Source organism: Schistosoma haematobium, chromosome 3 (assembly GCF_000699445.3).
Source record: "Schistosoma haematobium chromosome 3, whole genome shotgun sequence".
Lineage (NCBI taxonomy): Eukaryota > Metazoa > Platyhelminthes > Trematoda > Strigeidida > Schistosomatidae > Schistosoma > Schistosoma haematobium.
This window is the reverse complement of record NC_067198.1, coordinates 18,474,199-18,501,287: the sequence shown is the minus strand read 5'-3', so window position 1 is coordinate 18,501,287 and position 27,089 is coordinate 18,474,199. Positions and strand designations below refer to the sequence as shown.

Genomic DNA, 27,089 nt, shown 5'->3' with positions numbered 1-27,089 from the left:
GAATCCCAGAAATAACGTAATCGGATCAAGCAGTACTAGATAACCACAAACGAATGTACTGTAATTGGAATTCGAAATCAAGCATGCAACAAGTACAAAGGAATCATTAGTTCATTCAAACACCACAACCGAACTAATATATTTGACAGTCGTATGCTTCGTCAGATCTTGTATTCCAGAATAAATAATCATCTATGCGAACTTGATATGTCCATATTGACTACCACTTTTATTCAAATATTTCGTTCATTGAAGTATGGGGAGATTTGAAACCGTATATACAGATTACGAATAATTATGCGAGAATGTTATTTGGAAGTAATAGTCAGTTTGGTGGTACTTGTTTCCATGTTATGCTTTTAGTGAGTAACACTCGTCAACCGTGAGCACATTGACATTATGCAAGTTTTGAAAGACTTTTATTCGTCCACTTCTCATGTATTCTACATTCGTTTGCATCTCCTCAATAACATGTATAGTTGTTATTCTTCGGTTCGTCATACCTTCTAACTTGGTGACAATTTCAATATTCTCAACTAAGTTTGTTATCTCTTTGTACTGATGTGATTTATTTATCTGTCTTTATGTACATATTAGTTAGAAACACCTTCAGAATACTTTCGCGAATTACAAATGTTAATTAGAACATCTCTACCAAATCCCTCCAATACATGACACTTGACGGTAGCATTTAGAAAATAATTAGCTTTAAGAAAAATATTGCGATTAAGTGTTAGGATTTTCTGGTTACTGTTTACAGTCTAGATCTAAATGCCATGACAGAATCAACTAGTTAATGTTAACAACTAGTCAAGCCATTGATTGTTATAAAGAGTATAAGTATCTAATAGAACTTATACGAAGTTAAGCCTTCACTTGTTTGTGATGGTATACTAGACTATTGACCATGTCGTAAATAATAGAGCTATAAAAGAAATCTAGATTAATTTAAATTAGCAAATGCTGTGTCCGTGGAATACTTAACTAACTTGGTACTTAGTACTGAAAATCGCGTATTGGATGGCGCAAGTAAGAACACGATGACAGTAGATGAGGGTTTATTTGATATGCAAAATAAAACTGATACTTGAATGCACCACAATTTATGTGATTTATGTACAATCAGATTTATACAACATCAACTAAGTGGTCATTAATATCAACCAATCGATAATTTACACAATCATTATAGATATACAATATCATAGAATTAACTGTCAATGACCAACAGATAAAACTAATATTATTACTCCTGAAAACGTGATTGCTCACCATATCCGTAAAAATCTCAAGGATTTTAAGTGAATGGTTCAAATGTTTCATTTGCCTGACTGGCCTCATCATCTTCAGGAAAATAGTTGGTGAAGATAACTTCGATCTAAAAACTCTGCACTAGTACAGCATACTTGGTGGAACTCGGATCAGTCTTTCAGGTGATACATTGGAACCATTGATGTTCAGTGGCTAAGATCTCTATACACATAAGGTTATGCTAAATGTCCTGATATAAATGGACGTCCAATGCGTGTGAAACTGTTCGTCCAAATCTTGATAGTTTCGTAAAAGATCGAATGTGAATATATATTTTTGACTGACGATTTTTCGTCTGTAAGATAATAATGATAATATCAAGAAGGAAATAACTTGAGGTCCGTGCTCCAGAGAAATATGGGGAATGAAAACAAAAATAGTCGAAACAGACAATTTCGGAAGGTGATTATCAAGTGAGTGTTCACTTTTAAAATAGATATAAAACAGAATAGTGAGTAGGAATAGGTTTATATTGTCATTAGAACAGATGTTGTCTACACAACGTTGTGGCGAACAGACTGTTCTTCAAGGCTTCATACCTCTTTCTATACTGACTGGTTAAAACTTCCCTTTGCATTTATTCCCAAGTATCCTAACTACATTCAGCTTGCTGCTTTGAACGACTTATTTCGATATATCCATGCCTCTAAGTACGTTTTCTAACGGTAATTCAATCCGTTCCCATATCGAACTGAAGGGAATATCGCAAAAGGTCTGAACTGATTTGGAGATATTATAACATTGTACAGGTAGGTGAGGGAACTGTGTAGCACCGAAAATTATATGAACTTGATGCATCTCCAGATTCCTTATACGGCTGTTTTGATATTGCAAATAGTCATGTGATATGAAGCTTTTACTGCTAGATAGAAATATTCCTACCATGAAACACCAGAATATACCTGTAAAATAACTTCACTGCATAGTAACCGAGGGTCAATTTAACAGTCGATCGGGTTACAATAACGAGTGGTAGTGTAAGCCGTAATTCTGGATGGCTTATACTAACACATGGAATCGGTGTAACACACTGAGTACTTCCCAGTTAATCAGAAAACTACACGAACTAACATTTATTAGGATTCATTGTTACCCTATGTTTGTACAGTCACATCGGTGAAAACTAATCTTACTGACACTTATCCACTTATTTCGCTAAGTAACTTGTACATATCTTTGTGTGTTTTCAACTTGTTTAATCCTTCACTTATATCACTCCAGGGAACTGCCTAACTTAATAATACTTGTTATTCTCAATTCACTAATTGTTTCATAAGCTTATTGTAATCACCTGATTGTGGAATTAGAAATAAACACGATATCGAAAGGTTAGGTAGCTTTGCCGCTTGTAGTGAACAATGCAAGATGTATTTGATAATCGTCAGAATGATTAAGCCAAATTCATTGTAAGAAGATTAAATGGTTGTGAAATAGACTGGAGGCTTCACTATCAGTGCACGAAGCTCCTTAAATTTGTGTGACTGAATATGTTCTACAATCAAATACCGCGATTCGCAACAATCAGGTTAACACGAAACAAAATTCCATATGTTATACTTGGTTTGAAAAGTAGATTTACAACGTAAAAACTTGCAAAATGTTGGTAGGTTAATTAAACATAAAGGTCTTAGAATTTTGCACACATATTCAACATTCCGTAGTTAACTAATGTAGTACTTGCATATACTTTTTCTCTTCCTTTAGTCAGCACATAAAACCAAAGTTTGTTTAAACATATATACCCTTTAAATCGTACTGTGGAGGCAGAATACTTTTATCCATCAATGATTTGTAAACGAGTAACGATTGATGGTATTCTCACTCACATCGTTCTAGTTCGAAGACTTATTGGATGACCTCATATATTATTATCACAGTGATGAGATTTCATACATGTGTTGCTATTACACTTACTGAGCAGACCACGTATTTCACGCAACGGAGAACTACTCAAATTCGTCTTCGCAGTTTATTTTGATATCAACTTAATATTAACTACCATTTCTAAACAAATTTCAACTATGTTTACTTCATAGGATAATTATACTTTCAACTCGCATCTTTTGACTCATATAAAAATCACTACATAAGTTGGAATAATCACCAATGTTTTTAAAAATATGTTCTTTACAAAATAATTGAATTTCATCTACGAGTGGTACTTATGATTTACAGTGAAATTTTTTTAATAAACTGTCTTCAATAGAAAATTTGTTCACGTAAAATATATCCATAAAAAATATCATGAGTACTTCGTGCAAACATCAGGTTTTTGAGTTTAAATAGAGAGTTGTGGACCATAAACCACAGTAAACAGATGATATAACCATATTGGAATCCAATTGTTGATTTGTTAAGAGTGGGTGTTTCACTGGTGAGTCAACAGCTTCCATAGATGAGTCAAATCCCAACTGACCAAATTTATTGCATCCAAAACAAAACAGGATGCCATCTTCTGTCAGACAGGCTGTGTGACAACCACCGCAGGCAATCTAGCACAAAGTATTAAGAATAAAGACGTAGTAACCATCGAAAACAGACTCGAATCTAGTTATAAAATACCATACATTGTACGCAAAACATCTGACCTATTTCCCATTATGAAACATGGGTTCAGGCTTTTGTTATCCTTATCACAACTAAAACATCTGTCATCACGCTATAAGTCTGTACTTTTTAATTATCATGTTTATTTAGGTAATCTATTACACTGTTATCACTGACTGATAAACTGCTTTGGCTGGTTTAATAATTTCCTAAATGCATATAAATAATATTGTATATTAGATTAGAGCCTAATGAAGATCTGATTGAAAACAATATTGTTCGATCATATATGTTCTAATTTACAACTGGATGTATCAAATATAAACGACCTTTTGGCAGTTGATAACATGTACGTAAACTCTGGAAGAAATACCCTCAACGACCGCAGTGAAGTAAACAGATGGAGATGCTATGCATTAATGAAATTTGGTTGGATGAAACACAGATATTACATAACTATACGTGACCTTGGGGATTCTAAACATGATAACGGACTTCAGAGAAAGTATATGAATAAGGCTGTGGAACTACAAAATATCTCATTACATACTATTTAGACTATATTAAATGGCACGTGTTCAGGGTAATGTACTGTAACTGATAATCAAAATTAATAAGTTCGCTTGCGATGGTTAAAGACCAAAATTATTATGTCTAATAAATCTGGTACGTCATTTATTACATGAACTTGGGGCAAGTTGAGGTATGCGACCTATATGATCGGCCTTTTCTAACACTTTCATCCTGTAGTGGGAAAGGAGCATCACCAGAGAGCTTAGGTTTATGAACTAGACACCTCGCTTCTGTCACACTTGAGTGCAGTCGGCAGCATAACTTCACCAGTGCACCTTACGTCCAATTTTTTCAGTCATATCCACTTCCCGCAACCGGTCATCCTGACATGATAGAACCTACAGGGATGAGTATTTTACCCGGTACAGCTCGATAGCACCATTATGATGAGCAATTTAGAGCAATGTGGCAGCAGAAAATTTGGGTTGTGAATGGCATATATAAATAAATAGTGAATTAAATGAAAGAAACATATTTTGAGTGGTGTGTTTGTTTTTGTGAAACCCATCACTTAAACAACGTAAATAATATGAAGTAAAAATAAATTTGACTTAAAATGATGTTCCTCAAAGTTAACTTAATCTCAGTTCCCTTTTGAACAGAGAATATACAAGCTAATCACTTTTTAAAAATGGTTTTAGAAGGTAGTTGACAGAATAAATAGGCTTAGTTGTGTTATAATTCACCTTAAAATAGACTGGGAAGTAATCTTGTTATAATAATTGAGAATAGACGCAAAAAAATAAAGTGGACTCTAAAATGGGAAAAGGATCAAACACGGAAATAACATCTAATTTTATACCGGCCGACAAAACATTCGTTAAGAAAATAAGTTACTTGTGAAATAGATAGGTTATCAGGGAAATCTACTGGAGTAGGAAGGGCCAAGACAGATACACAACTTTCCCGTTCTTTCTCGGTGATAGAGTTTGATTTATTACTGATTCCAAGGGACCTGTGCCCTAGTTGACCATGTTCATTCCAACCCCAAGTATAAACGTCTCCTGTATCTGGTTTTTAAAGAACAGAATAATTAGAAATATTTAATCTTACCAGTCAAACATACTGAATGCCAATTTCCTGCTGCAATTTGAGTAACAGTCAATATTTGTAAAGCTTCAATTATAGTCAGTTCAGTTTTGTCAGTTAAATCACCTAAACCCAACTGACCTCGACTTGAGATAAAAACATTAAATTATAAGTGATAACTTACCTACCTTCCTATACCCTGACTAAACACCTGTCCTGAAAATGTTAAACATAACAAAAACCCTAGACCACATGATATCGATTTTATTTTTATTGTTAAACTAAGTGGGCGATCAACTGCAATGATATTTCCAAAATTACAAACTTTTAGTAAGGTAACAGTTTCGTCTACCAATGAAATATACTGTACGAATAAAATCCCACCTACCCTTCAAACAATATACATTCTGACCATCTGAAGCTACTTGAACAACAGATATATCAGCAGAGACGCTATTCCCGTGATTTTTTTCAATTCCAGTGATGGATTCAGGTGTTGCGATAAAGAGCCATGAATCATTCGATCCTATGGACAGACCTGAAAGGTATAGGTGTTTTTCCTGTAACAACCCGACCAAACAATAAGACGTCGGAAAATCTACATCGTGACTGACAGTTGGAATCCAAGTTACCACGTGAGAATAGTGAACAGTGCCAATCTGCAAAAACCAAGCAATCACTTGGGGTGAACTCGAAAGTTGATTTCCATTCTCCACCATAATGACGGTATGCTCCAGATGTTAAAACTAAGCTTTCTGTAGAAATTTTCATAAAGTCAAGGCCTGAAAGATGAATGATATTAGAGCACGTTGATTCTGCTAATTATAATGAAAAATAGGTTCTGTATAGCAAGTAAATTCGAATCCTCAAATAACAGTAATGACCTGGAAATTTAATTAGTCGCATTTTGTTTCCTATATAAAATTGTACTCTGTCGCACAACTTAACAAAAACCAGTAACAAGTGTGACTTTTGAAATTGCTTTACAATGAAGAACTAAGCAAGCAATTGTTAAAAGTAAATATAAGAACCTAAGATTACATATTATTCGCAACATCGAAGCAGTCCATTATAAAGCTAGCACTCGTAACAACGCACCTTCTGTTTACGCATCGTCACAGGAAAATGACAGACGCACTAATGAGTAATGTTACACATTGAACCAAAACAAAGATACATACATTTTCCAGGGACAATTTAATTTTTCATATTGCTTACAATTAGGAGGTAGATGTTGCTTTAATTTATATGTTCCAATAAACATACCGGTAGTATCAATACTGTTTCGACGACATGAGTTGAGAAAGAAGCGCCTAATTTAGTGATACTCATGAAACCTGTGTATCACGCTTTGTTCAGGAGATGCACTCAATACGAGTTTATAGGAGCATATCAAACGAACATGCGACACGAAAGGTTACATGACGTGTATGGAACTTCACATTTATCATAACCTGTTGTCGTATTATGTCCAACGAAACGCCTAACACTATTACAAGTTTGAGGTTACAGACAATAACTCCGATGCGCGAATGACATTCCCCAATGGAATACATGGTTTAAGAAGTGATGTCACATTTCGTACTCAGTCCCAAGGTATCATTCATCGTGGTAGGAGCACTTTCGAAAACCTGCCTACAGATATGTCGGAAATGTTCCCGTCATAGCACTTATTACACTTAGGTGTAACTAAGAAGCTTACGTCTTTACAAAATGGTCTGTCCAGCATGCAAATGAAGCGAACAGATTCATCCTTTTCGGCATCCACAAATGTAACCAATAAATGTTATAGACGACACACGACTTCTGACTTCCAAAGAAAATGTTGTTCACTTGATGAAGTTCCTGTTTGTAAGACAACGAAAGGTAGTTTGTTCTTATTATACGTATGTTCTGCGATTGTGATATATTACCGTCGGTAAAACGGTAAGCTGATGCAAGCAGCACATCCTGCACTTGTTGAAGAAGCTTAGACAACAAAAGTTGTCTGAGAAGGTCATTGTCGAAAATCCTTTGACCAATTTGTCAAATTAATTACCTCTCCCATTAGTAACAACATGTCCGTTGCTGAGCCATGTTGAAGATCGATGCTATTGAGGAGTTGATCCAACCTTTGTCGGTCGGTTAGATCTCTGCATTTCAGAATAGACCCAAACAACACTAGTAAACATACTACATGTGACGTACCTAATGAATTTGCGCGGTAGTGTTTTCACTACATCATATAAAAATTAAAGTAAAGAAATGATATATAAGGTTCCGAAAAAAAACAAGACTCGCAGTGTACAATCAGTTGTATCAGATTAGGTCGGGCTCACCGCCGAAGATGCCACAAGTATTTGCTGTTTGACAACACCTTAACCAGTAACACACACTAACCGAAACGTGCACAACCCAGTGAAATCAGAAGCAGGAAGCGAAGATGTTTGAAGATATGTTTGACAGGCTATCAGTATATCGAGAGGTGACTGATCTCAACGGGCTAGCTGTTGTAGGAGAAGTTGAGCACGACGATCCCACTCGTGATCTGGTGTGGACGCGTAACCGAGCAACTTCAGCTGGGTGCATTCATGAGGGCGAATGTGGTCAGCATCGAATGTTGAATATTCACGAAGCTATTGATTTTGAAAATTTAATTTCCGCCACAACTTAATAACGTATTTTTCCAATATCAATCCTCATATTCATGCTTCAAATTCGTACAAAATATATCAATACGAACAAGTGAGTTTCATGTAGTAAATGACATACAAGATTTATTAGACATAATAATTTTGGTCTTTAACCATCGCAAGCGAACTTATTAATTTTGATTATCAGTTACAGTACATTACCCTGAACACGTGCCATTTAATATAGTCTAAATAGTATGTAATGAGATATTTTGTAGTCCCACAGCCTTATTCATATACTTTCTCTGAAGTCCGTTATCATGTTTAGAATCCCCAAGGTCACGTATAGTTATGTAATATCTGTGTTTCATCCAACCAAATTTCATTAATGCATAGCATCTCCATCTGTTTACTTCACTGCGGTCGTTGAGGGTATTTCTTCCAGAGTTTACGTACATGTTATCAACTGCCAAAAGGTCGTTTATATTTGATACATCCAGTTGTAAATTAGAACATATATGATCGAACAATATTGTTTTCAATCAGATCTTCATTAGGCTCTACTCTAATATACAATATTATTTATATGCATTTAGGAAATTATTAAACCAGCCAAAGCAGTTTATCAGTCAGTGATAACAGTGTAATAGATTACCTAAATAAACATGATAATTAAAAAGTACAGACTTATAGCGTGATGACAGATGTTTTAGTTGTGATAAGGATAACAAAAGCCTGAACCCATGTTTCATAATGGGAAATAGGTCAGAAGTTTTGCGTACAATGTATGGTATTTTATAACTAGATTCGAGTCTGTTTTCGATGGTTACTACGTCTTTATTCTTAATACTTTGTGCTAGATTGCCTGCGGTGGTTGTCACACAGCCTGTCTGACAGAAGATGGCATCCTGTTTTGTTTTGGATGCAATAAATTTGGTCAGTTGGGATTTGACTCATCTATGGAAGCTGTTGACTCACCAGTGAAACACCCACTCTTAACAAATCAACAATTGGATTCCAATATGGTTATATCATCTGTTTACTGTGGTTTATGGTCCACAACTCTCTATTTAAACTCAAAAACCTGATGTTTGCACGAAGTACTCATGATATTTTTTATGGATATATTTTACGTGAACAAATTTTCTATTGAAGACAGTTTATTAAAAAAATTTCACTGTAAATCATAAGTACCACTCGTAGATGAAATTCAATTATTTTGTAAAGAACATATTTTTAAAAACATTGGTGATTATTCCAACTTATGTAGTGATTTTTATATGAGTCAAAAGATGCGAGTTGAAAGTATAATTATCCTATGAAGTAAACATAGTTGAAATTTGTTTAGAAATGGTAGTTAATATTAAGTTGATATCAAAATAAACTGCGAAGACGAATTTGAGTAGTTCTCCGTTGCGTGAAATACGTGGTCTGCTCAGTAAGTGTAATAGCAACACATGTATGAAATCTCATCACTGTGATAATAATATATGAGGTCATCCAATAAGTCTTCGAACTAGAACGATGTGAGTGAGAATACCATCAATCGTTACTCGTTTACAAATCATTGATGGATAAAAGTATTCTGCCTCCACAGTACGATTTAAAGGGTATATATGTTTAAACAAACTTTGGTTTTATGTGCTGACTAAAGGAAGAGAAAAAGTATATGCAAGTACTACATTAGTTAACTACGGAATGTTGAATATGTGTGCAAAATTCTAAGACCTTTATGTTTAATTAACCTACCAACATTTTGCAAGTTTTTACGTTGTAAATCTACTTTTCAAACCAAGTATAACATATGGAATTTTGTTTCGTGTTAACCTGATTGTTGCGAATCGCGGTATTTGATTGTAGAACATATTCAGTCACACAAATTTAAGGAGCTTCGTGCACTGATAGTGAAGCCTCCAGTCTATTTCACAACCATTTAATCTTCTTACAATGAATTTGGCTTAATCATTCTGACGATTATCAAATACATCTTGCATTGTTCACTACAAGCGGCAAAGCTACCTAACCTTTCGATATCGTGTTTATTTCTAATTCCACAATCAGGTGATTACAATAAGCTTATGAAACAATTAGTGAATTGAGAATAACAAGTATTATTAAGTTAGGCAGTTCCCTGGAGTGATATAAGTGAAGGATTAAACAAGTTGAAAACACACAAAGATATGTACAAGTTACTTAGCGAAATAAGTGGATAAGTGTCAGTAAGATTAGTTTTCACCGATGTGACTGTACAAACATAGGGTAACAATGAATCCTAATAAATGTTAGTTCGTGTAGTTTTCTGATTAACTGGGAAGTACTCAGTGTGTTACACCGATTCCATGTGTTAGTATAAGCCATCCAGAATTACGGCTTACACTAGGACTCGAATAATAAATAACCGAAGTATCTCGAGCACATTGAATCCCATTCATCGTTTATTATCACATAAAATAATCTAGAACGTGGTAGATTATTATATTTTGGCTGACAACAATCTGTTTTAAACCAGAGTATAAGTATACTGTTTTCATACACAGATTAGAGGCCAATTAATATCAAAGATTTCTTAAGTGATTTCCAAGTTTGCCATTTTCGAGGAATCTGGTCATTAGATCGAATAGATATTTATTATTCACAACTGCTAACTACGAAATTTTATAAATGGTAGTTCTGGTATACGCAAACTATGCCTTAAAGACACCATCGTTTGAAAATGCATCAATTGCTCTGCTTGATGGGTAAAGATTTATAAAATAGGATATATCATCTCTGTAACATCTTAGGTGGAAACTCTCAAAACACTGAATCCATGAGAATAGTGAACACTATAACTGATGTTCTTTAAGAAAGTGAGAGTTGTACGGACGTTTATATATATATACACATATACATATATAATAATAAAGCTAATATTGATTACCTAAATATACGAAAAATATTTAAGGTGAATTACACAATACATTTGACAATATGTTCATGACAGCTTCACAGTTCTCCTGTAAACTGATTAAGTATAAACAATAAAGGCGAACTGAAAATAATAAATTATATAAGAGCACAATTAAATAATTGAACATTAGCTCAATTATGACATTACTGAATATTGTTTTTAAATAAAAAGGAAGGAATTACAGATAACTAAGAGTTAAGTGAACAGATAAACAAAAGAGAAAAATGCTTTTTGAAAAGCTAATCGATTTTTAAAATTTATGACAATATTTGTATGAATATTCCCAATCTTTATTAGAAGGGTAATTTTCTTTAAGTGGAAATCAAACAATAAAAATAATCAACAAAGGAATGCAGTTAATTAGCTCATAGTCGTACATGTAAAATTAAAGAATAACTATGAATCCGTACTGAATCTATCACAGAAATCATTCTCCACTATTATTTTCAGACGTTAATAATAATATTGATAAATAAAGGTGAAATTTAGTTACTGTTACAATAGTAGATGCGATATAGAGCCGTACACAAACAGAAAAAGTTCATAGTTTGAATAGAAGTGGGAGATGTGATTATGTATACACTTGTTAATTTATAACCAATCTACTCACATTTTAATACATCCGTATAAGTTTATGGAATATAGTAGAGGTATATTCATGAAGAATCTCAGTGAGAACAAAGTTAAAATGCGATGAAGCAAAACACACTTACCAGTTAGCAAAGAGATTGTGTTAAACCAACTGTGGGAATATGTACGCATATAGTTCCGCTTAACATAGATGTACATAGACGTATAGATATATCATAGGTTAAGCATAAGCCAAACAAGGACCAAATGATAACATGAAAATACACAACAAAAGTACAAAACCTTTAAAAAACGCGATACATTAAGCAGTAGATATATAAACACATGTTATTGTTAATATGCAATGAAATATGAATTAAACAATGAAGGCATTAATAAAGAATAATAATATGAAATAAAACTGGAAATAAACAAAAGTGTAGATTTCTTTCTCTTTTCTTGATTGAATCGATACGAGGTATGTATGTGACATTGACAAGAAATTATTTAATGGTATCATTGCAATACATTAGTATTTAATATCAAACAAATTGTGGAGCATCTGGATCTGAAGAAGGAACAGGTATACCAGGATTATACAACAATGGACGCATATATCTAGCATTATCTATTGGATCGAATGCAAAAACCTAAGAAGAAAAAATAATTCGAAAAATAAACAAAAACATATAACCATGAAAAATTCGTAATTTTTGTTGACTAATTACATTTTATGCAACGATTAATGAATCATACTTTAATTTATGTATTAAAAAGATATTTAGTTGTATAATTTGAGTTTATACTGAAGAAAAAACTTTGGAATCATATGATATACATAATTGTAAAATAATGGAAAAAGTTTTTGCCAAGCTATAGACACATACAATTACGATTTTGAGTGATTTGACTATTAAGTTCTATCGGATTGATTTTATTATATTGACTTTGATCCAAGTAGTTTGGTAGGGGTATTTAGAAAAAAAAATTGACATGACTATAAAGAAATAAAACAAACTTGGACTTGATTGTTGAATAATTGTAGATAGATAGTGGGATAAACAAATAAAGTACATTTTTACACATAAAAATTTATTTCTGATAATTTGATCATTTTATGTTTCTACAACAATCGATTACAGAAGGACTAAAATGATTTAATAATAAACAATAAATAACACTTAACATATACTTTTTGTATTGATATTTTTAAGTTATTTACAATGCAAAACGATACTAAGGACGAAATTGAATGAGAGGAAATTGATATTATTACCAGTAAATGAAAACAAGAGAATTATTTCTTATAAACAATTGTAATGAAGAAGGGGAGATAGGTTGCTCAAATTGATTCATGACGAAAGATTTATTGATATTCAGTATAGTAAAAATGGGAAATGTTTTTTGGAAGGAGCAGACATATAACTCAACTAGTCAATATTGAATGTTAATTGAGGAATTTTGATTTTATGATATTTGTGAATTATATTTATATGATTGTTTATTGATGAATCAGTAGCAAGTGTGGATCAGTTTAATTTATTCAAAATCTGACTACTAATCGATATATAATCGTATATAAGAAAACAAAACAAATCTATTCAGACATAATTTGGATCTACTTTTAGCATAGAACAAATTCTCATCTGTCATCATTCTTTCATTGTCAACATGTGTCCAGTCATATTAGTTTGGCAGTAGCACCAGTAATGCAACTATATCGATTCTGTTTTCGTCACGACAATACTGATGGTCGGAAGTAAAAGATGAAATGTAGATTGAAAAATACCTAGTAAAATTTAACTTAGATTGCAAAGGGATGCCATTATTGGTGGCAAAGTGAAAGGAAATTACAGTAGAATCTGTTACATCTTATACTGGATTACGACAGAATACGATACACAACTAATGGCAGTCGGATGTGTGGAACCCCATAGTTGCGGATCAGTAGATGGAGGAAGCACGGGGATTGACAATTGGATAAGAATCAGAAATGTGTAGAAAAACACGGGCATTTATGGTTATTAGTATTGGCTATAACATAATCATTATTCGGCCAATCAGCAAGGATGCAAGTTATGCTATCGTCCAATAGTAGCATACCACGTTAATGTTCTAGAAGGCCCTGTCAGGTTCTGATTGGATAAAATCTTTTTGGGTCCTTTGGAGCCTCTGGAAACTTCGTCGTGGTTTCTGAAGAGGTTCCGATAGAATTAATATTGGCTTCCGCTTTGAGAATTGTCTAATGACATACCAAGTCATCATATTGTGCAATTATTAGAACCCCATCAAGAAGGTCCTGTGAAACAAACAAGTATCAACCAACCGAACAAAACTGTTGTTCATTATGCCGCGCTGTCATAAAATGATAGTCTTTTCGCTGATTTCATACAGTCTGAGCGTCAGAAAACAAGATGGTAACAGTTAATGTGATATCGATCCCATTGCGTCCCAATACACATCATCAGAAATCTCCATTGTTTACACAGTGTTGTCACAGGAAGCGAACAATTCTTCAGCAACAATATATATATAATGAGGACTAGATTACGTTTATTTTTCACCTTCAAATAATTCATTGTATGTTAACACCCAACTCATTTCCCTAAATTTTGTTGATCGATTTCTTTTTTTTATGATTATGAAGCATGAAATACAAAGATATTTATTTGTTATTCCACCCTTTTATTTCGAAGCAAAATAGATTATCAGAGTGATACAATGACAGAACAGCAAGACCCATATTCTTATTTTAATCACGTTAACAAAATCATTGTTAATACTTGTAAACTTCGAATGTGTACAAATGAGTGCAAAAAATTCACCAGGATAGCCTTAGTTAATGCTCTAGAATTCACATGATTTTTATCAATACGAATAATTGACAGTAAAATCTGACGATTGAGACAGAGTTCAGCTGTAAGTTTAGTTGTTCGTACATGGTTATAAGAAACGGTAATCACAAGCAGTAGAGTGTATCGTACAAATATTAACTTAAGATAGAGAAACAGTTTTAATCAATGCAGTTAGGCTTATAAAGAGTGGTTTATATTCAACAAATATGATTTTGAAAATAATTAAGATAGCCATAAGAAAATATTGTATATTATGATGTCTACATCATCATTTTCAGCCAGAAATCGATTAAGACCGTATGGACAACGGTAACCATTATTGATTAACGCATCAGTCAAGAGCTTCACCTCTACTTCATTAGTATCACTAGTACAAATACGATTGATTCTATTGAATAAGCTCTTTATTAAACCACGTTTATAATGAATAGGGCAGTGACTATGGTTACCCTTTGAAGTTCATAAACCGCTGGAAGGGTTGCAATATGACTAGACCTATGACGCTTCTGGCACCCAAAAAGCGAGTTTATATTACGCTACCATTCAGAGGTGACACAAATAGTCTCATGTTGAAACAGAGGCTTAAATTAGCTATCAACCGGACATTTTATGCAGCCCAACTTGTCATTATCGAAAAGACAAGGTCTATGTTTCACCAAAAGCCCAAACAGCATGAAAACGATTGTGTCACATCCCATTGTGTCTATAAATTTACATGTATGTGTGGAAACACGTACGTAGGGAGGAGCAATCGTGATTTGCAACTAAGGGTGGGTGAACATATACCAAAATGGTTGCAGAATCAGATGAATTCCAATGGTGAAATAAGATCATAGGATAGACAGGCATCATCATCCATTGCGAAACATTTGACTGAGACGGGTCATAAGGTTGATATCAAATCAGCATTTGTTGTGTTGTACAAAAGCCTTCAAGGACGTATACTAAGGTTTATTGAAGCCTTGGCTATACGAAAATTGAAACCCCCTTTATGTGTTCAAAAACAATTTGTACTTACACTTAACCTACCCTGGTAGTACTGATTTACTGTCCAGAGTGGTAATCACATTTGTTTTTGTGTACTTTAATATTTTTTCCTTTGTTATGACTTACCCTTAACCTGTCTAGTTGACCTTTTAATTTTTCATATATAAATGTTCTTAACAAGTATATGTGTGATCAGATTGTTCGAAATGTATTGCGCAAATATATCACATAATTTTGATAAACTACGTCTTCTCATTGCATTATCGAAATTTATCAAAGGGACTAATTGTTTTAAATACATTATGTTAAAGAAAGGTGAACAGATGTTTTACAGTTAAATATTATTACAAAATCAATTTCTATTCGCTAGTCTACACATGAGAATTTATACCACACTTTGAAGCTGAAACTCCAAACTTTAAGATGATCAGAAATTTAGCAATTCAGATAACCCTTAACACTTTTTCTACATGAAACCTAAACAGGTACAGTAGAAGAGAAGATTTATCAAGGGTATATCTTATCTAACATAAACGCACAAGTGTAATAATTAAAAACAACAGAGCAACACCCATTTCCGAAAACTAATAAAATTGAGCGTAAAAACGTCAAGAAATTCAAACTGATGTGTTAAAACACTTATTTTGTTCAAACAACAATTATGTAACACAGTTGTATTTTATTGCTGTTGTTTTTTATTTTAGTTACCAACCTACTAAGTCTTACACTATTACTTTGATTTTCACCCTTACATACCAAATAGTTTTGTGGTTGAAAAACCAGATTGTTTCTATTTGCTAATCATCTTATCGGTTAGTTAAGAGTAGTTATCAATTTTAATAACCTTTAGCAAAACACAGGTTATTTTGTAAAGAGTAGTTCTCTCATCTGATCCCGTGCACAATCAGATACTATTAAAACGAACATTTTTACAGATCTTCTGGTATTTTTAGTTGTGACATTAAATTCGAAACTACATGAGCAGCTACGCACAGAAAATAACATTGCTAGCATAGATTATAAATTTGACTTAACTTTTTGGTAAACTGTAAATAGCTGCTTTACTGATAGACTGTCATAAGTCCCAGTCTTTCAATAGGTTTTTTAAACCTTCAATGTCTCATTGTATGTAAAATGTGTATTTTTTTCTGGCAATAAATCAAAAACCTTTTCTAACAAAGGAACGAGAAATTATAAAAAGAAGTAGGATAAGAGATTTCAAACATCTTTTTCGTGCCACTAAGATGCACGAGAATAAAAAATTAACGAAACTCGATGATTTAACACAAGTTAATATACTTGACTATGAACGACACATTTCTGTGAAAGCTGTTGAAACCATACAACTATCCAACAAATCGTTGTAGCGATGACTTAGTAGTCAGGTCAAGACATTCTGATCTGGCGGATTTAAACTCCGTTTTCGGTTCTGGGAGATGTATTAAAAATCTCTAACTCTTAAACGGTGTTACTTAACGTGAAGTACATAAGCTTGTACTTGATCAATTAAATACGAAAATTGTATACCATACCATGAACTTAAAGTGAAAATTTGAGTGCCCAAATCCTGTATGTCTTAAACTTGAAATCAAGGTACTACTATAAGATTCCTTGGATATAATAGTTTTTGGTTGTTATTTAAGTTTAGTGAGAAAATCAAAATGAGTCTAACAAATATTTACGTTGAAAATTAGTTATTCTTACAAAAATAAACACTAACTTCAAAGATCTATCCTTTGAAATTCATTGATGAGCTCTCTATCGGTTTGAAATTAGGTTAATCTACGACTACATGAAAACGAAATAACCTGATAATTACGCTGAATCAGGATCCTTATTTCATGTTTAGTCCAGTAATGTCTGAATCGAGTTAAATATATTCCATAGTGGGTGATATGAAAAGCGTTGTCGTGGGAAAGATGAACAGATGTTGAAAACACAATAAGTGAAGAAACTTGTCGAATGAAAGTTTAAATAATAGTGCATTAAGAGGAAAACAATTCACATATTATTACCCAATATTACTACACTTTTAAATATACTTAAATTTAAGAGAATATAAAGCCACAACACCCCAAATAAACATTTTCTAAATAAAGCAACGCAGGGCTCTTTCTTTAACTATCCAACAGTATTCTAATTAACTATTCCCATAAAGGTTCACTAGTGAATCAGTTCACAATATTGATTAATATGCCAGTGAGTTGCAGAAACTTTATACTTTTGAATAACACCATAGTATTTTAAGATTTTAATATGACAAAACAAAAATGATCATGATTTAAACGATAATTCAAGGTATTTGGTGGTGGTGGTGATAGGGAGAAGTGGTGGTTGATGATCCACAGAATAAGAAGAAGCAACTATTTAACATTATTTTATTTTTAATGCTATTGTCCAACCAGATTATTGACTGCATAACTTAGAAAATCCACGGACAAATCATAACAAAAATGATATAAATATTAAATGAGAATAATTACGATAAAAAAAATCAGACATCCATTCAACTAATCTAAATATGAACCAAAAAAAAGTTTTAATAACTTGGACAAATTATAGTCGCCAATATCTTTCATGACTATGACAAAAAAAGAATGGAAGGATGTGACAATTTAAATGGAAATATCAATAGTTAATTCAAATCAAGACAATGTTATAAAAAAAAAATGAATGTCATCCCATCTGTTTTCGTCGATACTTCAATATTTTAATGTATTATTTAAGTCCATTAACATTACCTTATGTGAATTTATTTGTTTAAGAAAAGGATGAAACACTCTATTTCATAAATATTAATAGTCAAGAGCGAGGAGTCAATAATTAAGAAATAATCTTCATGCTGAGATATGTGTTATGTATGTATCTTAGTTAAACTATGTTCTCTAAGATAGATGGTTTAATTGAAGAGATGTTATTTTCATTATTGGCAACCTCTTCAGAAGGCACAAATTCGATTGGAGAAATATCAAAATCGTGGATCGGTAGAACCTTGAGAATGCCAGCAAATTTCTAGAAGCATAGCATTTACATCAATGAACAGGCAAAACAACATAATTATGCACATGTACTCTCTATAATTTCACAGATATGTATATAATTTTCTGTAAAGAATAAGCACAACCAAACACAGAATAGTTGCGCTACATTACGAGTCACTTATGCACAAAGTGTAAGTTGTCTAGCAGATATTAAATTAAAATAATTGTTTGACTGATGTCAGTTTTGAATTAGGAACATCCTGTCCGACAAGTGAGTTAGCCAATAAACTATAATTCCAATGACGTTTAAAAACATAGTGTGGACAATCTTAAAGCGATCTGAATAAAACTGAAGTACTAACTAATTTCTAGTTAGTTAATGATTGGAAAAACCAAAATCCTCAAATACAACAAAGCGAGAACCAACACAATCAAACTTGAAGGAGAGGCTCTGGAATAGGTGGAAAGCTTTAAGCATATGGACAACGACATTAATAAATAAGGAGGATCTGATGCAGATGTAAGGGAAAGAATTTACAAAGTAAGGGCGGCATTCCTATAAATGAAGAACATACGAGACTCAAAACAACTGTCAACGAACATTACAGTCACAATCTTTGATACGGACGTCAAGACAGTTCTACTGTACGGTGCTGAAACTTGGAGAACTACTACAACCATCATCAAAAAGTATAAGTATTTCTAAACAGTTTTCTACACAAGATACTGAATGTCCGTTGACCCGATACCATCACCAACAACCTACTCAATGGGAGAGAACAAATCAACTTTCAACTGAAGGGAAATTTATGAAAAGACTCTGGAAGTGGATAGGACACAATTAATGAAAATCATCACATTGAATTGCGAGGCAAGCGCTAACTTGGAATCGTGAGGGGAAGAGGAAAACTGGGAGCTCAAGGAACAAATTGCGCCGGGAATCGGCAAAAGACACCAAATTAATGAATGTCAACTGGAAAGGATTGCTCAGGACAAAGTTCGATGGAGAATCGTGGTTGGCAGCCTATGCTCTTCCATGAGGGGCAATAAGCACAAGTGGCATCATTGTGTGAAAGTCCCATTTGTCACACTACACTGGCATAATAAGAGTAGATTAATATGTAGTATAAAGGGGTCAAATGTTCACGCCAATAGTAGTTAAAAGAAACTGGGAGGAAAGCCCAAGCAACTAGAAACAAATATAAAAGGTACACAACAATCAAGTACCCGAAATTGAAAGGAAGAATTACAATGAATGGATCTTTGTCACTGTAACTTTACCATCATTTTAACTATCCATTCCATATACATAACGCATCATAATCACCTAGACTAGCATTCAGAATTTATGAGTATACAATATTTCTGAATATGAAAACATTGAAGATTTCTAAATCATACACCTAATCGATACAACTGGTAGTTAAGTATGAGTAGGTATGACCTCAAGAACTAATTACTATAGAGAATGATTTACAAGATTTGTGGTAATAAGCACGTTTAGGGTTTTGAAAATGATCAACAGAATACTTGATCGATAGATGAACCACAATAGTACGACAAGGATGACCAGTAGCCGCTTACAAATTAGGATTAGTGATGTAAGCACCTGAGTAGACTGAAAATGAAATTCAATGCAACTGGTCATCAAAATAGATTTCTCTATAGTATAATAACCTATTTTCACGCAAAATGTTGAACAGAAATAACCATAATTGGAAAGTATTGATAGACAGGCTTCATAAATCACTGACACACTAATGACAATGAAATCAGACTCTCTCCAGCTTTAATTTTGATCTCTGTATCACTAATTTATCTTTAGGGTTATATGATTAAAATCATAACGCTACTGACCACTCCGTAGTTCAAACAAACTCCCATTTCGGCCGCATGTAACACAAGCAAGTAACCACTAGTTAATAACCTTTCTTGAAGCAAAACAAAAAAGCCATAAACAAAAGACTCTCAAACCAAATCTGTACTTACTTCTAAGTATGAAAAACTTCAATATCTCATAGGAAGCACTGTGACAATTCAAATTATTTCAATGTATGCAACAAAACTAAGTAACATCTGAAATTTCGATATTGAGATAACAGTGTTTGCAGATGTAGAATGGAGAAATACTAAAGAATCCAAACAACGAGCATGTATGATGAAACCAATTCGGTTCAAGTATAGCCACTGAACAGAAGTGGTCACCGTTAAACTTGATAAATGATGTAAAACAATCAGATGTAAGAGAGCCATTAAATACTTTTGGCAGGTTTCTGATCGTATTACACAAAATTTATAACTGAAGTTATGAACAATGAAAGAAGTTAACTTATCTACTTTTGTAGATGTTAAAATGAAAAAAATAACAATAAAAAACAACCTAAGGTAGATGGTCTGGCGATTAGGGACAGGATAGAATAAACGACTGGATAAAGGTCTTTTTATACACAACTTTAAGTTTTCAATCTGTGTAACAAAGTCTACATTGAATAAAAGGAGACAAAGTTGAACTGCTTTCGATAAGTTTTCCAGCTCGTAAATGACTGAAGGATGAGTTCTTAACAACGATAAACATTATAGATAATTATGCACTTGTGATCAGACAGATCTGAGGATGAAAGATATCTCTTCGGTAAACTTAGTAAATGAATTTCTTAGTTAAAATAATTTTTAAAAACCGTTCATCATACACTGCTAAATTAGAAGCGCCAGTACGAGAATCGCATTCAAGAAAGCTTTTAGGAGAATAAATAAACTGATCAGTCAATGTAAAATGATACGAATATAAAATGGATATCTTTTGATTTGTTAAAATAAGATTTTAGTATTCAGTTAATGAACGAAAGCTGAAAAAGAGCATGACTATGATGAATTTGGAAAGATTTTATTGAAAACTCTTAACAGACTAAGCAAGCACCTATGGACGGGGTGGCTTAGTGATTGAAAAACTCGATATTCAGTCCCTAGATTGAATCCCGCCCTACCTATTTCAGTTTAGGCGACTGGAAAGTAAAAGCAAAGATGGATAGTGAATTTAACTGGGTAGTATCTTTAGCTGTTACACTAAGAGTGTGACTTGTGCCCAAGCGATTAATGAATGACTTTATTCTCAAAACTATAGAAATCTTCAGCAGCTTCGATTAAACGGTTTTAGACTTAGTTTTATGTATTACTTTATTCAGTGGTCTATTATTACTTTACAAATGTCATGAAAATTTTTAAGAAGTTGAAGACTATTTTCTATCTTATAAAGAATGCTGTGCAGAAGAATGGTTTGTCAATAGAGATTCGAAACAAGTAGTCCAACACCTACCAAGTTTCTGTATCACGTTATTGAAAAATCAGAATGATCAACCTGTACTGTTTTGAAAATACATCAGGTTAATTTACTAAAAATATTCTCATTTTCAAAGAATAGGCTTGAGTGTAAGTTTGGACTAAGTGAGTACTCACAAATATAAAGGCACTAAATAAAGAATCGATAAGAAAAAACCCCAAAGATGCAAATCTACTCGAATTCCAAATAAAATGAACAAATACATACATGAAACTAGAACACCTTCAAAATGAGAATATCAATTGGCTAAGAGCACTTATGTAACTTGAATCTAATTACAGTTGTGCAAGATGATGCAACTCGCATCCGAAATATACTGTGGTGTACCCTAACACTAAGCTACATTATAAGAGTTAACGATATCACTCGACTGACCAAAAAAAAACAGGAGAATCAGAGTTTAGACGTATAACTTACTGGATGAAGGCCAAATGTTTTAGTTACGAAGATACCGCTTCGCACAAAATGATCCTAACAAACGGGTTAGTTTAGTGACATTTTTAATTGTAAACTGTAGGTATTATAACAAGAAAACCATGTGTAAAATTTAGTCATATTCCTTCCTTTAAGTAATTAGCGAGATTTCCAAGCAATCGTACACCATGAAACTGACTAAAACAGCATTCGTATCCTATGAGTAGCAAGTATCATACAATGTATCAACTCGATTCCAACTGATACGTCTATCAGAAACAAAAATTGGGAATTCAATTACAGTCGCTTATTTTAAAATAGATACACGTAGAAAAATTAACAGTGTAACAAAATACTAGTTTTTAAAAAAAGAAAGAATACATTTGCATAAATATAGAGACCGTCTTAAAACCTATTTAAAATTTTTCGAAGACTTCATTCATGTTTATAACTTAAAAGAACGATCAGAAAGTTGAAAGACGTGTACTATTTTCTGACGTGACTATTATGTTTTCTATTGACCTTACTTTTAAAACAATTGGAATTGTGCATTGTCGTGAATCAGTACACGTAGGACATATATCTACTGCCTTTTTGGAGTAGATTTAGGACTTAATCAATTGATTTACCACACAGATAAAAAATTCTAGATTCAGAAAACAAACGAAAATCCTAAGAAAGATTACAAGAAGAGGTGTACGATAGGGAAAACGTATGGGTAATGATACAATAAGTTGGTAAAATAAACAGTCGATTTATTCATACTATACTGACAAACTTTAAACGATGCAGTTTCAAACTCAGACAAAAGAATGCAATAAACAAAAGCTGAAAACAACAGTTTATACTGTTACCTAATATGGCAAAATATGACAGAACTTGGAAGGAAGCTAATGTACAAACGAAAGACAAATAAAACTTTAACAATCGATTCATTAGAGATCGTAGAACGAGTCAGTCAGTATAAGTGTAACCTAAAAGCAATATGATTTAATTCATTTTATTTATTCTTGATGGCAATTTCCTTTGTAAATATGTCCGATGTTTTTCGATCATATAAAAAGTTTCAAAAAATAAAACAAATTCAAATACAGGTCTTTTGAAAACATTACAAGAAACTCTCATTTTTTACTACCAAAGAAAAATCAATCGCACACGAACATCATCATAAGAATTAGTCCCTCTGTGTGTCTTTCTAACTAACTGTTATACCCAAATGAAAAACAATTATTTTCACGAAATATTACAAAAAACACACATGCTTATATGAATTGTAATATCTGAGTCACCTGTATGAAGATATGAAGATATAAGTGAATCAAATGATAACAGTAAATTAATGGTAATAGATAAAAAACATGAGGTCCTATGATGTTTTTTTATATAATTATAAATACGTAGCTAATTGTAACGATACACCAAAACTAATCAATAAATAGAAATATCATGATATCAATCTTTGAAGAAACAGCATGATCCACTTGTATATCAGTGAGTATGCGGAGTAATTCCGTTTCAGATGATATACGTAACTAGCATCATAGTGGATATGAAAAGCTAGGAAAAATTAGCAAAATGTGAAGAATAAAGGAAACCTACATATTTTGCGCAAGACAACAAGAAACACATGCCAGACAGTAATTAGTTTTGTGCTTTAGTCATGATGGTGTTATTTAACCATTATCAGTCAAACTATGGACTATGATCAAAAAATAAGCAACACAATGTTTAGTAACTTCTGTAATTACTACAATAAACGAAACATTTCTAACAATACTTACAATTTTGGTAATGAATCTTAGGGAAGAAATTATTCCGAGGAGGACATTTTAATAGTGATTGGGGTCGACGGGCATGAAGCGTTGGAAGTAAAAAGTACATAAAGTTCAGATATTGGAAAGTAAAATTCCGTTAGAAAATAGATCTTGCCAACCAGAAAACAAATTGAGACTGACTCAATAGCAGCCATTCGCACTGAATTAGTAGCGAAACAACAGACACGTCATACATTGAACTTACGAAGAAATTCTAAAGATGAATTTGGAAAAACTAATTGGCCTTTCCCAACCTCTGTAACTTGTAGAGTAGATGAAATGTCTGTCTGCTGAGCAAAGGATGAATATGCAGGACAGCAGTTCGCTCTGTAAAATGTGATCATTACAAGTAAAGAGTATTTACAGGTTGATCAAAGATGTCTTTGAAGCATTACTAAGGTTCGTTTGGACCACTGAGCGAGAAATCTTGAAGTTATACGCAGTACATTAAACAAAGATGGCAAACTGACTAATGAAGCTATAAACTATTTCCGATTGAGTCGAATAGAACAAGTGGTATGTAAGTCCAACCACCGTCTACCTCGACGCACAATGTTGGATGACATAGAAGGTTGGAAGAAAAGTAGGTGTGACCAAACCAAAACGTGGCATCACTACGTGAAACTATCGACTGTTAAGCTGTTAAGCTATCAGGTTTGGATCCATGAGATTACCATGATCCGTAGTTGCAGAAGTTAGGTAATTTGGTTCAAAGTTAATTACTTTGGAGCAAACTGATTCACTTCTAGTTTTAGCTTAGATCCAAAGTTTTAAATCTACTTTCTACATTTTATTCAGCGAAATCATCCTTTCTTCTTAAACCCTGTCCAATGTTATGCACCCACCAATGATAGCAACGACGACGATAAAAATCAGTTCTAAGAGAGGCTTCAGTCAATCATAGTGAAGTGCCCAGGGAAAGACCTGACCATCCTGATGGGAGACTTAATCACCAAAGTTGAAATGGACAACGACGGATACGAAGATATCATGAAACAACATGGATTGATTGGGGGAAAAGAATGAAAATGGTAACATATTTGCAAATTTATGTGCGCTCAACAAAATGGTTATAGGTGGCACAATATCCCCCCCACAAACACATACACAAAGCTACATCAATCTCAACGCATTACACTACAGAGAATTTGACCAATCATATTTGCATCAGTAAAAAATTCAGAAGGTCAATGTAAGACGTGAGAATCAAGAGAGCAGCTGCAAAGATGCCCCATGTTCCATTTAGGGAGATTCGGGAGGAAGAACAAGTGTAAACAGATTGAAAAAAACGAATACATCATCAAATAACCGAAGAAAAGGGATCTGAAGAAACGTGAGAACTACACATATCACACATGTATCAGTAACACGAAAAGTTTTAAACATTGATGAACCAGAGTTGAACTAATGACGACACTCAGTCATGTAGTCTGTCGGTGGATATTATTTAATTAAACACATTTTTACGAATGAGGGACCAAAATATACATGTGCTACACAAATCATTGAATTTGTGTGGGCTGGGATACTGCCCGAATACCCGAACCAAAACAGGTAGATTTCTTAAGGGGCCACTCCTCGACTCCTTAACCCAGAGGTCACATCCACGGTGTACTGAAGCAATGTCAGGAGATGCAATTCCATAGTAGCCAGTGACAAACAACAGTTTCATACGACATTTGTTCTTTCAGGATCCTGAAGCCCAAGTGCACCATTGGTTTGGAATCACAGTTTTCCAACTCCCATAGGTGGACGCACAGTACCGACTAACCCGGTCTGAGCACCGGATATCCACTTTATGTCTCCTCGATTCCGCATACAAAATCCCCGCCACGAGGAAGCAGTGACTGTAAGAGCGTGTAGCGGTAAATAAATCCCCAAAATAAATAGCACTAAGTTTTCGACATTGGATGCTGACCATATGTTTTAGTGGACTCATCTAGCTGAAGGCGCTCGGTCAGGCATCCGCACCAGATCACGTGTGGTAACGCCGTGCTCAACATAAACCGCAATCGCTAGCCAGATTAGATCAGAGAATTCCGATATATTGGTCATCGCCAAATATACTCTTCCGATCTCCTCGACTCTGTCTTTTGATTTCTCTGGGTGGGAACGAAATACATTAGGTGTTACTGGTAGAAGCGTTGTCAAACACTGAATACCTGTGACATCATCATTGGTGAGACCGTCGTGATCTGGTACACCTAATTGCAACTGTGAGTCTGTTCCTTTTTGGGATTTTTATATATCATTGCCTTATTTTTTTATTTTTTTTTTAAACATTGTGATTTTTTTCGTGATTTTTCTTGGATATATATATATTTTCCCCTCGTTCATTATCGTACTTCATACTTCATCATGACTGAACAGACACCTAAAGTACTCAAGCTTAAGACTTTGTCCCCGCCTTCGTTTCAACTCATGCCTTTCTGGCCCGACAACATCGAAGCCTGGTTTTGCTACGCAGAAGCCGACTTCTCCGAGCACGGCATGATCGACACACGTGCACAATTCCTCGCAGTAGTCAAGGCACTACCGCGCGAATTCAACAGGTACGTAACACCTAGTATGTTTACTAGTGATGTTTCCGATCCTTACGAAATCTTAAAACGCTCGATTCTTAAACGAGGAGACCTAACCGATCGACAAAGGTTAGATCAACTCTTCAATAACATCGACCTGCAACACGGTTCTGCGACGGACATGTTGCAACGGATGAGAGAGGTAATAGGCCCAAGAACTTTCGACGAAGGTCTATTCAAACAACTCTTCTTGTCAAAACTTCCCCAACAGGTGCAAGCAGTTCTGGTCTCGTTTCAGAACAACGCCTTAGACGAACTAGCTGCATCAGCCGACCGCATTTTAGAAATTACGAAACCTACTACCGAGGTATTTTCAGTCAAAGAAAAGCCTCAAACGACTCATAACGATATAACCGAATGATGTCACACACTCACGCGTTATCTTAGTCTTCGTACCGACCGTAAGAGATCGCGCACCCCACGTAGAAGCATGTCACGTAAGCGATCTGTCTCTAGACCACGAGAGACAGATAACCCCGACTGGTGCTGGTATCATAACCAGTATGGAAAGTTTTCCAGAAATTGCA

At 33.9% G+C, this 27,089-nt stretch overlaps 2 protein-coding genes across 2 annotated transcripts; both read right to left on the bottom strand.

Moving 5' to 3' along the window:
* Positions 1-260: 260 nt before the first annotated feature.
* On the bottom strand, positions 261-8,184 carry RCCD1 (RCC1 domain-containing protein 1). The gene is made up of 5 exons (XM_051213185.1): positions 5,849-8,184; positions 5,645-5,808; positions 5,485-5,606; positions 3,564-5,441; positions 261-1,606 (listed from the first exon to the last, which is right to left on the bottom strand). The coding sequence occupies exons 1-2, from the start codon at positions 6,177-6,179 to the stop codon at positions 5,645-5,647; spliced, it is 495 nt and encodes a 164-aa protein (XP_051069142.1). The 5' UTR covers positions 6,180-8,184; the 3' UTR covers positions 261-1,606; positions 3,564-5,441; positions 5,485-5,606.
* Positions 8,185-12,134: 3,950 nt separating this feature from the next.
* Positions 12,135-25,798, bottom strand: MS3_00010593 (uncharacterized protein; the record flags this gene model as incomplete). The annotated part of the gene is made up of 5 exons (XM_051218980.1): positions 12,135-12,242; positions 14,418-14,585; positions 19,876-19,994; positions 24,186-24,307; positions 25,752-25,798. 5 exons carry the CDS (start codon positions 25,796-25,798, stop codon positions 12,135-12,137), a joined length of 564 nt encoding a protein of 187 aa, XP_051069141.1.
* Between the last annotated feature and the right edge of the window lie 1,291 nt (positions 25,799-27,089).